This window comes from Dreissena polymorpha, chromosome 7 (genome assembly GCF_020536995.1).
Source record: "Dreissena polymorpha isolate Duluth1 chromosome 7, UMN_Dpol_1.0, whole genome shotgun sequence".
In the NCBI taxonomy this organism is placed as follows: Eukaryota; Metazoa; Mollusca; class Bivalvia; order Myida; family Dreissenidae; genus Dreissena; species Dreissena polymorpha.
The window spans coordinates 8,006,105-8,019,983 of record NC_068361.1 but is presented as its reverse complement, the minus strand read 5'-3'; the positions used below and the strand labels follow the sequence as shown (position 1 = coordinate 8,019,983).

Here is a 13,879-nt window from a genome sequence, read left to right as displayed (position 1 = left end):
CTAGTTTTACCGGAACGAGACTCACATTTTATGTCTGCAGTACTATCAAAACTTCCAAAATGAGAGGCCTTAGGTTCAAACTGCTAATTTTCAAAAGATTATGCAAGCTCTACCACAAAGTTCACACAGAGGTGAGTTCTTGTAAACCTGTGCTTAATGCATATGCGCAGTCCACGCAGGCAATCATGGACGACGCTTTCCACTTTTATGGGATTTTTTTTAAAGGCAATCCCTTAAAAAAAGATCCATATTAGCCTGTGTAGACTTCATAGGCTAAACTTGGAAGAAACTTGACGCACTGCATTTAGCCTAGTTTTTCCAGAACACTTGTCAAAAAGTACCTGTGCGGGGGGTGAGCACACTGGGCAGTACGTGTTGTATGGCAGTTTGGTCGAGTAGCACAAAGCGTGACAGCAGCCGTGGGACCAGTCGCTTGGCAACCAGCTCTTCGGGTAGGTACAAAAGCTTCGGAAGGAGTTGACTGCAAAAAGATAATTCAAATGCTGGGTAATTTTTTTTTAATTTTTTTTATGCCACATTTATATAGCGCCCTTTTCATACTCGAGATGTGCGTTCAAAGGCACTTTACAGTTTTTCCCTGATCACTGGGTCATAAGACGTCCGTTAACATCTTGGCACAGTATGCAGCCACGGCACATTGGCTTATTTCCCTCACAGGTACCCATTTATACACCTGGGTGGGGAGAAGCAGTTGTGGGATAAATTTCTTGCTCAAGGAAATTCCAGCGGTCAGGGCGGGATTCGAACCCAGGACCTCTCCATCCCTTAGCCAGCGTCCTCCCATTAGACCACTGCTCCCACAAATAAAATCAGCATGAATTAGACAAATACTGCATAGGCACTTTCCGCTTTTATGGAATATTTTTCACAGGCTAATCTGGGAATTACAGTTGACCCATATGCATTTACTCTTCCAGTGCTGGAACCGAATTTTGAAGGCCTTTGCAAACAGTTTGGATCCTGATGAGACGCCACAGAACGTGGCGTCTCATCAGGATCCAATCTGTTTGCTATTCTGATAGTATTCTTTGAAAGGAGTCAAAGAAAATGCTAATTTTAGAAATTCAGCAGACGACATTTTTGCAGACGACACATTTCCCAGCATGCAAAGGGTTAATCCCCGTTTTCAGAGAGCGCTGCTTATATAGTATTTTTCTAACACAAATGAGCACACAGTAAAGCTTCTTGTCGTGATGACTGGAATGATCTAATCATAGTTGGAATAAAGTAATGGTTACAGCTCCGAATGAGTTTCAAAAAACCATGCCCAAAACTGGAAAATTAAGGATGCATTTTTACCTAAAGAACGCCTTTCTGTCTTCCATTGACTTCAGAGCCACTTGCTCCAAAAATGCTGATATTTTTAGCAACTCTGTCCTGAAGAAAAATGTGCAATATTATACCCAGTTTCACGTTAACAACAAGGGGTTTACCACGCATCACAACTGTTGGAAAACTAGTTCTACTGGTATTAATGATTATCTCATGTGTTCATAAATTAATCCAAAATCTAAAGGTGTAAAACTACCAACTTTTAAATCAAAGTGTCAACAATGAAACAATAAAATATTCTCAAGCTGCACTTGACCATAAATACAAGTACAGTACATAACCAGTAATTGCACAATTTGCAATAATATTAGATATTTTCAAACAGTATATTTGACCTCTTTTAACAAAAATATTTATGAAGGACTCAAGTGTTTTTTCACCATTTTGGTAATGGTGCCAGGTCCCTTAGAATTGTGAAAAATCACGGTGTTTTGACTAAAATTTGGAAATTAGTGTTGTTGTTCTGCTAACAAATGCTTAAAAATTGAGAATGAAAGTGTTTTCAATATAACATTTACAAAGGTTCAACTTATAGAGCTGGTTGGGATATGAACTAAATGTTGAGATCTAAAAAAAAACTTTGTTGGGGGGAAACCTTCAGAAGGGATTTTTTTTTATCCCATTTGGGAAAAATATATACTTTTTTCAATTAGGAATAGGGTGGAATACAGGTCCCTGTTTTCAACAACGACATACATTGGGGCTCTCACTCAGTTCAAATCAGGAAACAGCATACTCACGTGAACAATCTGTTTTCCAGCAGACTCTGCATGTTTGGTCGTTTCCTCGGGTCCGCCTCTAGACACTCGTCTCTGATCCGCAGCTCAAATGTCTTCGTCAGATCACCTGGTGAAACAAATAACAGCTTTAGATCACCTGGTGAAACAAATAACAGCTATAGATCACCTGGTGAAACAAATAACAGCTATAGATCAACTGGTGAAACAAATAACAGCTATAGATCACCTGGTGAAACAAATAACAGCTATAGATCACCTGGTGAAACAAATAACAGCTATAGATCAACTGGTGAAACAAATAACAGCTATAGATCACCTGGTGAAACAAATAACAGCTATAGATCACCTGGTGAAACAAATAACAGCTATTTTCTTGCCTAATTAGGAAAAGTACCCATACCAGCCCTATTGGTTAAAACTAAGCACAAAACAAGATATGTGTTTGTCAGAAATACTATGTCCCCTTCTGCGCCCAGGGTTTTTTTTTTAATAAGAAAGTGACGCCTATATTCGGCGTCTTCCCCTACCAGAATTTTTCCCCTAAAAAGACCATTTCCCCTCCAAAAATATAATTTTTCACCAAAATATAATATTTTACCCTCAAAGAAATGTTGTTTTTTTCTTTTGGGAAGTCGACACTTATCCAATTTGTACCATGTACAACGATCGCGCTCTCTCTCTCTCTCTTCCGACGAAAACTCAAACCTGGGAATCCCAGTGATTCTATATATAGCTCTTAAATTACGTCATGGAAACCGGGCAACTAATCGTATTAATCATGTGACTATTTTACTGGATTCCGGTCTTGCGCGAGAAGGGTGTTTCGTCAATTAATTACCGGAAACCAGTCGAATAATCCGGGTTATGTGAAAGCCAAGATATAGACGTTAAAACAGAAATCAAAGTACTGGCAGTACTGGTGTGACGATGCTTTTGAAGAGGATGGATATAAAACATCAATTTAAGTTTATCTATATCACCACAATTGTGTATGTTGATACGAACATTTGGGTACAATAAAAAATTTGGGTACGAAAATTTTGGGTACGAAAAAAAAATTGGTACGAACAAAATTTGCGTACGAAACATTTTTGGTACGAAAAAAAGTTTAGGGGTACGGGGAAGTAGTACCCGTGGGTAACTTGACCCATTGAGCGAAACTGGGAGGCGGGTCACATTCTTGTTCATTAAGTATGGCAATACATTCATGATGATTCTCGAAAGTAGGTATGAGCACAAAGCCGGACCATGTGAGCTCAATCGTATGAGCACTTGACTATCCGAGTTCGCCCACGAACATATGGATAAGTTAACTAATAGCGCAATGACCTTATACATGTATATGCTAAAATCTAACATTCGAACGAAATATCAAACATGGTATGTACACTTAGGTGGTTGTGTAATTTCTGTTAGAATATCGTATTCAATATGTAAATTTTAAATGATTGTGCCCGCACTTGAGTTTGTTGCCTTGTTTGAGTCTATACGCGCCTAGGCTGCACCCAGTGTGTGTATTTGTGTTTTTCCAAGGTAATGAGTTACCTCCGCGCTGAGGCTGCATAATGTTGGGACCCGGAGTGTGTCCAGCACTCCTACCTAACAAGATTAGATTAACGACAGTTGTGACGAATTTTGAATGATAGCTGCAATTTCCAGCTATTTGTTTTGTACTGAAATACTTTTTAATTTTTTATATGGTCAAATGCTGCGGGGAGGGATGAGATTTTCTGGAAAAAAAACAACTGTCAGGAATGGTGACCACAAAACATACAAAATATAACATTGCGCCGGGAGCGGGAATCGAACCGGTGTCGTAAAGGTGAAAAAGCGAACGTCCTTACCACTGCGCTAGCGGGACGGACAATTTCGCAATGAAATGTTGTTTTATCTATATATATCATAGCAGTGCAGCATTTACAATTTGCAGGTTCGAAATCGTTCGCATTCTTTAGTTTTGTGATCACGTAAAAAGTTAATTTTACATGTTTTTATTCGCAATTTATTTACTAGATCGAGAACAAATATCAAACAAAATAGAGAAAATATATAGTTGTTTCATTGGTCCATAAAAATAAAATGGATGTAAAATTACTAATTTGAAATTAATGTTCTGATACACTTATTGAATCTGTTTCCCCAGGATATGCTGTTCTGTTAATATTTACCTTTATCAACACGAACGACAACTCTGCTAGGAGAATGTCAATGAAAATCAACGAGCAATCTCCTACGCAGTGGCGAATGTCAAGGGAAGTAACTGAAAAATCGAGTTATCTCAATCGGACTGGCTCGGTCTTTTACATAGGTCGCAATTGTGAAGATTTTTTTTACTGGTTATCAAACATTGGACGCTGCTGTTCCAGCATCGTCAAAAAGTCTCACAATTGACGTTCATACACGAACAAAATAAAACGTTCGGACTCGGAAAATATTAATTGCGTTGAGGCATTTTTTAAGAATGAATCATCAAAAACCGTTGAAACCCAGCAGGATTCGGAGGTACATGTAATCAACATCAATTAATACTGTCGGATAATTGTGAAAGTGAAAGTAGACAATCGGCAGCTGCCGCACCTTTCCTTTCCAATACTGTAGCAGATCTAGATCGTCAACCCATTCATCATGAAATTGAAATCATAATATTGACATCATTCCCCGGCCCCAGTTGAAAACATTTCCCATTATTAGATCTACACCTGCAACTTTATTTAGGACTTTGACTTTAATATCATACTTGTTCATGTGTTTAAGAACAAAGAGGTCAGAGACATGCCTCTTTTTCTAAAAAAGAGCTGCGCCATGAGCGCATGATACGCCCGTCGTTCGCCAATGAAGTAGTAAGGTAATAAATAACCCTTTGAATCATTTTTTTACTTCAGTTTATTTGTATTTGAATACATGGTTTATTTTATAAGTACATGAGCATGGAGCGCCGTCTCCTTGACATTCAACAAAGTCCCATAACTCTGGAACAACAATTCAGAATTCCGTCAAAAACGAAAGGGGATCAGGGTTTATCAATATTAAGATTGTGTTGAAATTTGAAAAAAATCCATCGAAGGATATTTGAGCTACGGTAGGACATTCAATGAAATCACGAAATTTTGACGAACAAAGTCCCATAACTCTGGAACGACAATTCAGAATTCCGTCAAAAACGAAAGGGGATCAAGGTTTATCAATATTAAGATTGTGTTGAAATTTGAAAAAAATCCATCTAAGGATATTTGAGCTACAGTAGGACATTCAATGAAATCACGAAATTTTGACGAACAAAGTCCCATAACTCTGGAACGACAATTCAGACTTCCGTCAAAAACGAAAGGGGATCAGGGTTTATCAATATTAAGATTGTGTTGAAATTTGAAAAAAATCCATAGAAGGATATTTGAGCTACAGTAGGACATTCAATGAAATCACGAAATTTTGACGAACAAAGTCCCATAACTCTGGAACGACAATTCAGAATTCCGTCAAAAACGAAAGGGGATCAGGGTTTATCAATATAAAGATTGTGTTGAAATTTGAAAAAAATCCATCGAAGGATATTTGAGCTACAGTAGGACATTCAATGAAATCACGAAATTTTGACGAACAAAGTCCCATAACTCTGGAACGACAATTCAGAATTCCGTCAAAAACGAAAGGGGATCAGGGTTTATCAATATTAAGATTGTGTTAAAATTTGAAGAAAATCTGTCAAAGGATATTTGACGTAGCGTACGACATTAACAGACGGACGGACGGACAGACGGACGCGGGGTATACCATAATACGTCCCGTCATAGACGAGCGTATAAAAAAACCTGAAGTCTGTAGGTGAGTTATAGACATTGAAATGAACAGTTTTTATTTTTTCCCCATATATGTCTCTTTCGCGCTCGATTTTCCCCTTTTACCCAGCGTCCAGCGTCTTCCCCTTTTTCTAAAAAAAACCCCTGGCGCCGCTTTGAAGCTATATATTTAACCTTTGACCTTGAAGGATGACCTTGACCTTGAGCTTTCACCACGAAAAATGTGCAGCTCCATGAGATACACATGCATGCCAAATATGAAATATGAAGTTGCTTTCTTCAAAAGTTATGGCAAAATGTTAAATTTGGAGCAAACAAACACACAAACCAACCAACAAACAGGGCAAAAACAATATGTCCCCCACGATTGTGGTGGGGGACATAAAAACCTGGTATTGGTAAAATTTGCGTCATGATAGCTTCAGATATGGAATTGGTGTATTTGATTTGTTGCTAAAAACAACATTCAAATGACAACTAAATGTTGTCAAGTTGTCAATATTATTAAAACTTAGGTTTAAGCCATAGAGCTGCATAGGGAAATTCACTAAATGGTGCAATTAATTTACCAACCACCATCCCCCCCCCCCCAACCAAAAAAAAATAAATTATTTTTTGAAACCTTCAAATGGGATTTTTTCGGGAAACAATTGAGAAATTTTTAGCTTTTTCTCCATTGGGAAAGTGTTTTTTCCAGTACTTAATAAAGAAGGAAAAAAAACGCTGAATATTAGTGCCATTCAGTAGTTCAGTGTACCGGTGTCATCCACAGAACCACCATACCAAAATGTAATATGTTTAAGTAAAAAAGACACTAAATAGCATGCAATTGCAGACATAACTTAACATTTATCCCAACTTCATGCAGTAAAACAATTAGAATACTGGAACACATTACAGGAGCAAAAAATATGCATTGTCAAAGATAGAGGGCCGTTGTGAATTTTTAAATATGGAGAAATCATTAATATTCGCAGGACATACATTTTCTTTGAAGGGTTGACCAAACCACGAAATCAACAAAAACAAGACATGTCATACAACAATGAGTTTTCAAAAGAAGACATGCGCATCATTTAATGTCATGAACTTTACATCCCTGCTATTCAACCCTGTACCACTTAGATACGTTTTTTAATGCAATTGTAGTACTAGTCCCTTAGAAAGTTACATTTAATTAAATACCTTTTTTACTAAATTCAAGTTTTAAGGCTTTATTTCCAATCCTTAGTTACTGATGAGCAGCAAACAGCATAAACCCTGAACAGACTGTGAGTTACTGGCAGGCTGTTCTGGTTTAATGCTGGTCGCAAACACCATTTTCACTTTACATCTTATGGGTGAAAGGGTTAAAGCATGAGCTTCCCACTGCCCATACCTAGAGGCTCCAGCTTTTCCAACCAGTTCTCCACCATCACTGCAAAGGCGTACACGTCTCTGGCGTGACCCAGTTCACTCCCAGGAAGTACCTTCCCAGCCTGAAACATACCGCACACAAACGTCCTGGGCCAAGTTTCAAGAAAATAGTACTCACAAAGTCAATCTCCTAACTAGACTCAAACTTTTGCTCAAATTTTAAGACCTGTTTGACTATCCTGCTCAATTTGGTGTTCATGAAAGCTTTTTTACCGCACACACTCCTCCTGGACAAAAATACTCACATAGTCAATATTCTGACTCATGTTTTTTCCTCAATTTTTTAGACGAGTTTGACAATCATGCTCAATTTGGAGTTAACAGAAGTTTTTGAGTTTTGAGTGCTACTCAACCCTGAGTTTCAGGAGAAGTAGGCACCTGCATATTTCTACAGCTGTGATTTAAAGGGACCGTCAACTGCGATGTAATGTAACATACCAGTCGTGATATTTTAATCAATATACATTGTAAACTAATAATTGTAAAAAAATACGGTATTTTAGAACTTTTTCTTCAATCAATGTTGACGGTCCCTTTAAATTGTTTGTGAGCTGACCACTATTCTCAATACTGAACTGAATGAAAACTCAAATCTCGTCTTCTGAGCTGAGCTCAACCTTTGAAAATGTTCAGGACACTGGGCCCTGATTACCTACAAGAAACGGTATTGAGAGGAAATTTGTTTACTTTCCTTCATAATACCCAGGAATATTTTTCAAATAAAGGGAGACGATAAATATTTTCAAGAATCATGCCTTACATTTAATCTTCAAATCCTCTTGTTTTTTCAACACAAAACATTATTTTTATCAATGTCATCTTTAAAGACTAATAACAAACTAAAAATGTAAAACAAATATTTCTTGTATTAAAAAAAATGGGTGTAACTGAAACTAAAGTTTTTTTTAATTAATTGTTAACTTTGATTTTTTTTCCGCTCTCAATTGTAGCTTTTTTACAGATAATTGCAGTCAAAAAACCTACTCAAACTTTTCCTGGATTTGTTGGTAAACCAGTACAAAGTGCAACAAGGGCTGTTTGTAAAACATGCATGCCCCCCGTATGGGCTGTCCGTTGAAGTGGCAGCCATTGTGTGAATACGTTTTTTTGTCACTGTGACCTTGACCTTTGACCTAGTGACCTGAAAATCAATAGGGGTCATCTGCGAGTCATGATCAATCTACCCATGAAGTTTCATGATCCTAGGCGTATGCATTCTTGAGTTATCATCCGGTAACCATTTTACTATTTAGGGTCACCGTGACCTTGACCTTTGACCTAGTGACCTCAAAATCAATAGATGTCATCTGCAAGTCATGATCAATCTACCCATGAAGTTTCATGATCCTAGGCGTATGCGTTCTTGAGTTATCATTCGAAAACCATTTTACTATTTCGGGTCACCGTGACCTTGACCTTTGACCTAGTGACTTCAAAATAAATAGGGGTCATCTGCGAGTCATGAGCAATGTACCTATGAAGTTTCATGATCCTAGGCCCAAGCGTTCTTGAGTTATCGTCTGACAACCACCTGGTGGACAGACCGACCGACAGACCGACCGACAGACAGACCGACATGAGCAAAGCAATATACCCCCTCTTCTTCGAAGGGGGGCATAAACATTAATAACCAAGTAATTGGTCATTGCCCCAATAAGAGATACAGAAACAAGAGATGTGTCTTTCAGAAACACTATGCCCCTTACTGCTTCGCTTTGATTTATTATTAAAAAAAATTAATCATTTGGCAGGTTCCGATAATTTTTACAAGGGAAGTTATATTTTTAAAGGGATATAATAAAAATATTACTTCCCTTGTAAAAATGATCTGTACCTGCCAAATGATAAATAGAGATTATCTCCCTTTAAATCTCATTACTTCCCTTGGATTTGCTTTTTTTTACCTTTGACCTTGAAGAATGACCTTGACCTTTCACCACTCAAAATGTGCAGCTCCATGAGATATACATTCATGCCAAATACCAAGTTGATATCTTCAATGTTGAAAAAGTTATGGCCAATGTTAAAGTTTTCTGACGGATGGACAGACTGAAGGACAGTTAAACTGCCATATGCCACCCTACGGGGGGAATAAAAATTGCCACAGCAATAACTTAATGACCAAAATCCCACAAAAGGTATGAAACCGGATAGGAATGAAATCTACAATACTCTGATTTCAGTCCGACCCTCTCCCAACTGAGCTAGCCTGCATGGAAAATAACGAAAAGATGGCTGTCCCAATCCGCTACCTTCTCCTCTGGAGCAATAGATTTAGGCTCCCTATGCTCGCGTGACTCTGACAGCTTTGTCATCGTTGTCTCGCTGAACTTGGTGATATGCTCCAGACCTCCCAATTTCCAAGTTCCATCCGAAGTGACGTATATGGCCCCTGCATGCATGTTATTGTGAGATACCCCAACCTGGGAAACAAGTTATATAAATTAACTCATAAAGCTTTTATTTCTTTTTCAAGGTGAAAATAAATGAATGGGAGTTGAAATTTCACAATAAAGTCTATGGTAACACAGATGATCATGTGTATTTCTGCAGTGAGATACAATGCTTATTATATGCTTTAAAGATAGTTCTGAGATCATGGATTCACAGCGGTTTTGTAATGAGTTTGATCCTTACTTTTATCTGGAAGCATTCTCATCATCTCCCCAAAGACAGCAGTTGTTGTCTTACAACCCAGTAAACAGACGTAAAAGAGTGCTTCAATTAATGGCAAGCTTTTGATGCAATCTTGCTTAACCCATTTATGCCCAGTGGACTCTCCCATCCTTCTAAATTGGATCATTTTATTTCCAAAATTAGGGGTGTCAAGTATATTTATGTTCATATTTAGAATATTTCATAAAGAAATTCATATAAGAAAACAGCGCAGACCCAGATGAGACGCCGCATTATGCGGCATCTCATCTGGGTCTACGCTGTTTGCAATGTCCTTTTTTCAGGACGTTAGGCATGAATGGGTTAATCAGGTTAAACTAACACAAGAACTTTTCAACTCATCTCGCACCTTTTCATGAAGAAAACAAAGAGCCTGCATGATGCTGTACAGGCCCGCACAAATCTCCATCCCATCCAGACTGTCCAGCACGCTATCCAATGGTATGGCTTTCTCTGTGAAGAGCTGGGGACTTTCCATATCTTCTTGACTCTTAAGGTATGTCAGAACACCAGGGTGGCGGATCAATCGAAGTTGCTGAGAAGAGAAATAGTCTATATATCTTTACAAGTAACAATTTTATGGTAATTATCCCCATTTTACAAAAACAAATTGTTCAACATAAGTGTGAAGAGTAATCTACCAGTATACTGTAACAATGTCTTGTTTCACTGGCGCCGACATTCGCCAATCTAATACGCCAATCTACTCTACTTTACATAAAAACAAATGGTATTATATCAAAACATTATAAACAATGGACAAAATTGTCACAAAACCAGGTTTTCAATTGGAAAAAAGTCTGATAAAGGGAGACAACTTAAACTGAACTGATTGTTTAAAATTAACCCCCCTTGTTACAAAACCTTCCTGATCTTTAGCTGGCCACGGAGAAAAACTGGCCACTGGAGTCATGTGTAATTTTGGAAAATATCTTGCCACCATTAACCATTTAGTAACAAAAAAGTCACTGGTACATTTGTGTGACATGGCCAACAGGTAAACCTGCAACATAACTTAACATTAGTTAGTATTTTTATGCCCCCCTTTGAAGAAGAGGTTTGCTGGATGTCAGTCAGTCTGTCTGTCTGTAGACCTGTTCGTTTAAGTCGTCAACAAATTGACTGATTGGCTTGATACTTCACATGTGAATCAACCTTTGACAGTAGATGACCCCTATTGAAAATGGGGTCACTAGGTCAAAGTTCACTGTGACAATAAGAGTGAATTGTTTCCGATCAATAACTCATGAAAGAATTAAGCAATTGGCTTGGAACTTAATATGTGCTTTGATCTTGGACAGTACATTGTAAATGACCCCTATTGAAATTGATGTCAACAGGTTAAAAGTTAAAGGGGCCTTTTCACAGATTTTGGCATTTTTTAACTTATTCATTAAATGCTTTATATTGATAAATGTAAACATTGGATCGTAAAAGCTCCAGTAAAAAATCAAGAATAAAATTAAAAAAAGGAAAAGAACATTGCCCGGAGCAGGTTTCGAACCAGTGACCCCTGGAGTCCTGCCAGAGTCCTGAAGTAAAAACGCTTTAGCCTACTGAGCTATTCCGCCGAGTACACATACTTGACGTATTTTATACCTTATATAGGCAATCTTCGTAGTTTCACAAAATTTAACGACAAAAACAGAACTCTCCAAATTATTCAATCGTTTCGCGTTGCAACGCTTTATAATTTTTAGGTTTTAAAATCGTCAAAAGATGCATATAATGGCTATATTAGACCATGGTAAATGTTCAGTATTACTGTTTCCTCACAAATATCATAACTAAAACGAAAATGTGCGAATCTGAAACAACTTTTTTCAATTTAGTCAATTTACCAAAGCGTGAAAAGATCCCTTTAAGATCACTGTCACAAAAAGTGCGAAAATCATTTCCAATTAATAACTCGACAACGAATTTACCGATTGGCTTGATACTTCCCATGTGCTTTGGCCTTGGACAGTAGATGACCCCTATGAAATTGGAGTTACAGTGTCAAATGTCAAGGTCACTGTAAAGCTAAGTGTGAAATCAGATTCTAATGATGCGATCCACACAAGACAAGCTAGGTCATCATGTGTATTTGTGTACTCCCAAATCAATTGTTGAACTGCGTAAGAGGGAATGTTTGGAGGAGATGCAGAGTTTTTCAGCAGAAGTTTAGATGCAGGAGTTGTCTTCTCAGAAGAAAAACTATAGGTCTTAGCCTCATCTTTGAAAGTACCCAGGGCCCTTGTTTGGCCGTTTTTGGGGCCGAAATTCGGTCCCATTCCCCCCTAAAAATAGTGTACTTTTTTCCCCTATTTCAGCTAAAAAATTCCACCATCCCACCCTTTTTTTTTTTACTTTTCTACCTATGTTGCCAGCTGGTATTGTACTATTAATAATTGATTAAATGTATATTTATGTTAATAACATTAAAATATAGCAATTTTAAGTGTTGAATGGTTGCTTGAAAAGATCTTCTAAAATTCCCCTATTCGCCCAAAACGACGCGGAATTCCCCTCTCTAAGGGCCCCGGCTCCAATCCCCTTAAGTGTAGCAAGGGCCCTGTTACCACTCTTGGATGACTGGAAACCAAAAAGCTTTACAATACCTATTTCTTTGTTTAAGCATATAACATTACATTGTACAATAATTTATGTTTTAATTGTATTATGTAAATGAATTGAAAATGATAAATGAATAAATAACTTGAACATGTGTACTGGTTTTGTTAACGCATTTTAACATATTTCCTGAAAATTAAAAATAATGAAATGTAAATTGAGTTGAATGAATTTATAAAATAATTTGTAAGTTTATATGCTCAGTAAATCAAGATAACTTAATAAATTAATAATTTGCCAACTTTTCTAAACCTGTATTTAAAATTTGATAAGAAACGGACAATGTGTAGCATTCAATTTCAACATTGAAACCGTACAAACATACCGTCAAAATACAAATTTGACATCTAAAACAAAGTTTGAGATGAACCCCTCATTAATCAACTTTTCCCGCCATATTGCCAAACGTGATTCGCTACTGACGAATTCACTTGGGTTTTAAAAAGTGCTTTTAAAAACCATTAAACAGCAGCTTAAGTGATAAATTGTATGTTAATGTATTATTTTAATACTTACCTTTCAAATGACAATAGCATTTAGATGGAAAAGTTCAAATGAAATTAATGGTAAGTGTTTCTTAAAATTCTCATTACCCAGAACGAGGCTAGATCACTTTGTAAATACGGTGCGTACTTGTTGATATGCAATCCATGATATAAAAATAACTAGGTCATCACTGGGAAAAGAAAATATACATTTCAAGAGAATATGATTATTTTGGTTGAAAATACAGTTTGATCAGTTATTTTTACAGGGGTAAGAGCAATAGAATGATCGTTTCCGAAAAATGATCCGCTACTGCTGGGTTCTCAATAACTTTTGAGCCTACAGGCCCAAATGTGAAACCAAGAGGCTTTCTAGGGGGGTCCGGGGGGCATGCTCCCCCTGAAATTTTTAAATTTAAAATTGAGCACTTGATTTTCTGCATTTTGGGACATTTTATTGATATTTTAGTGGTCAACCAGGCACTTAAATTTTAGCATTTTTGTGTGCATCTTATGAATTTTAGCTTTTTTAACTTACAAAAGATAAATGGAAAAAACTCTTTATTACTTTTGTAAAATTTTAACTCAACATGTGATGAACAGAACGTCAAAATATTTTAGTGCTTTTTGACCGATTCCAATATGCGCATTTTCATTGTTGTTGTTGTAATTCGTTAAGGGAGATAATGGAGCGACGTTTTTGCTTAATAGCAAATAGGAGCAAAATTACCGAAACGACACGCACATTTCGAAAAGTAAATTGCCGATTTTCCAAATCTGAGCGATTTTCAACTGGCCA

At 37.2% G+C, this 13,879-nt stretch overlaps 1 protein-coding gene across 1 annotated transcript in view; it reads right to left on the bottom strand.

The window, feature by feature from the left end:
- The window catches only part of LOC127838776 (protein-associating with the carboxyl-terminal domain of ezrin-like), a 28,454-nt gene that overhangs the window by 10,035 nt on the left and 4,540 nt on the right, over positions 1–13,879 (bottom strand). Inside the window, exons 2-7 of the mRNA XM_052366765.1 lie at positions 10,332–10,517; positions 9,559–9,729; positions 7,269–7,368; positions 2,094–2,199; positions 1,321–1,398; positions 342–481 (exon numbers count right to left, since the gene is read on the bottom strand). Coding sequence (XP_052222725.1) covers positions 342–481; positions 1,321–1,398; positions 2,094–2,199; positions 7,269–7,368; positions 9,559–9,729; positions 10,332–10,517 — 781 coding nt within the window. The remainder of the gene's footprint in view (positions 1–341; positions 482–1,320; positions 1,399–2,093; positions 2,200–7,268; positions 7,369–9,558; positions 9,730–10,331; positions 10,518–13,879) is intronic.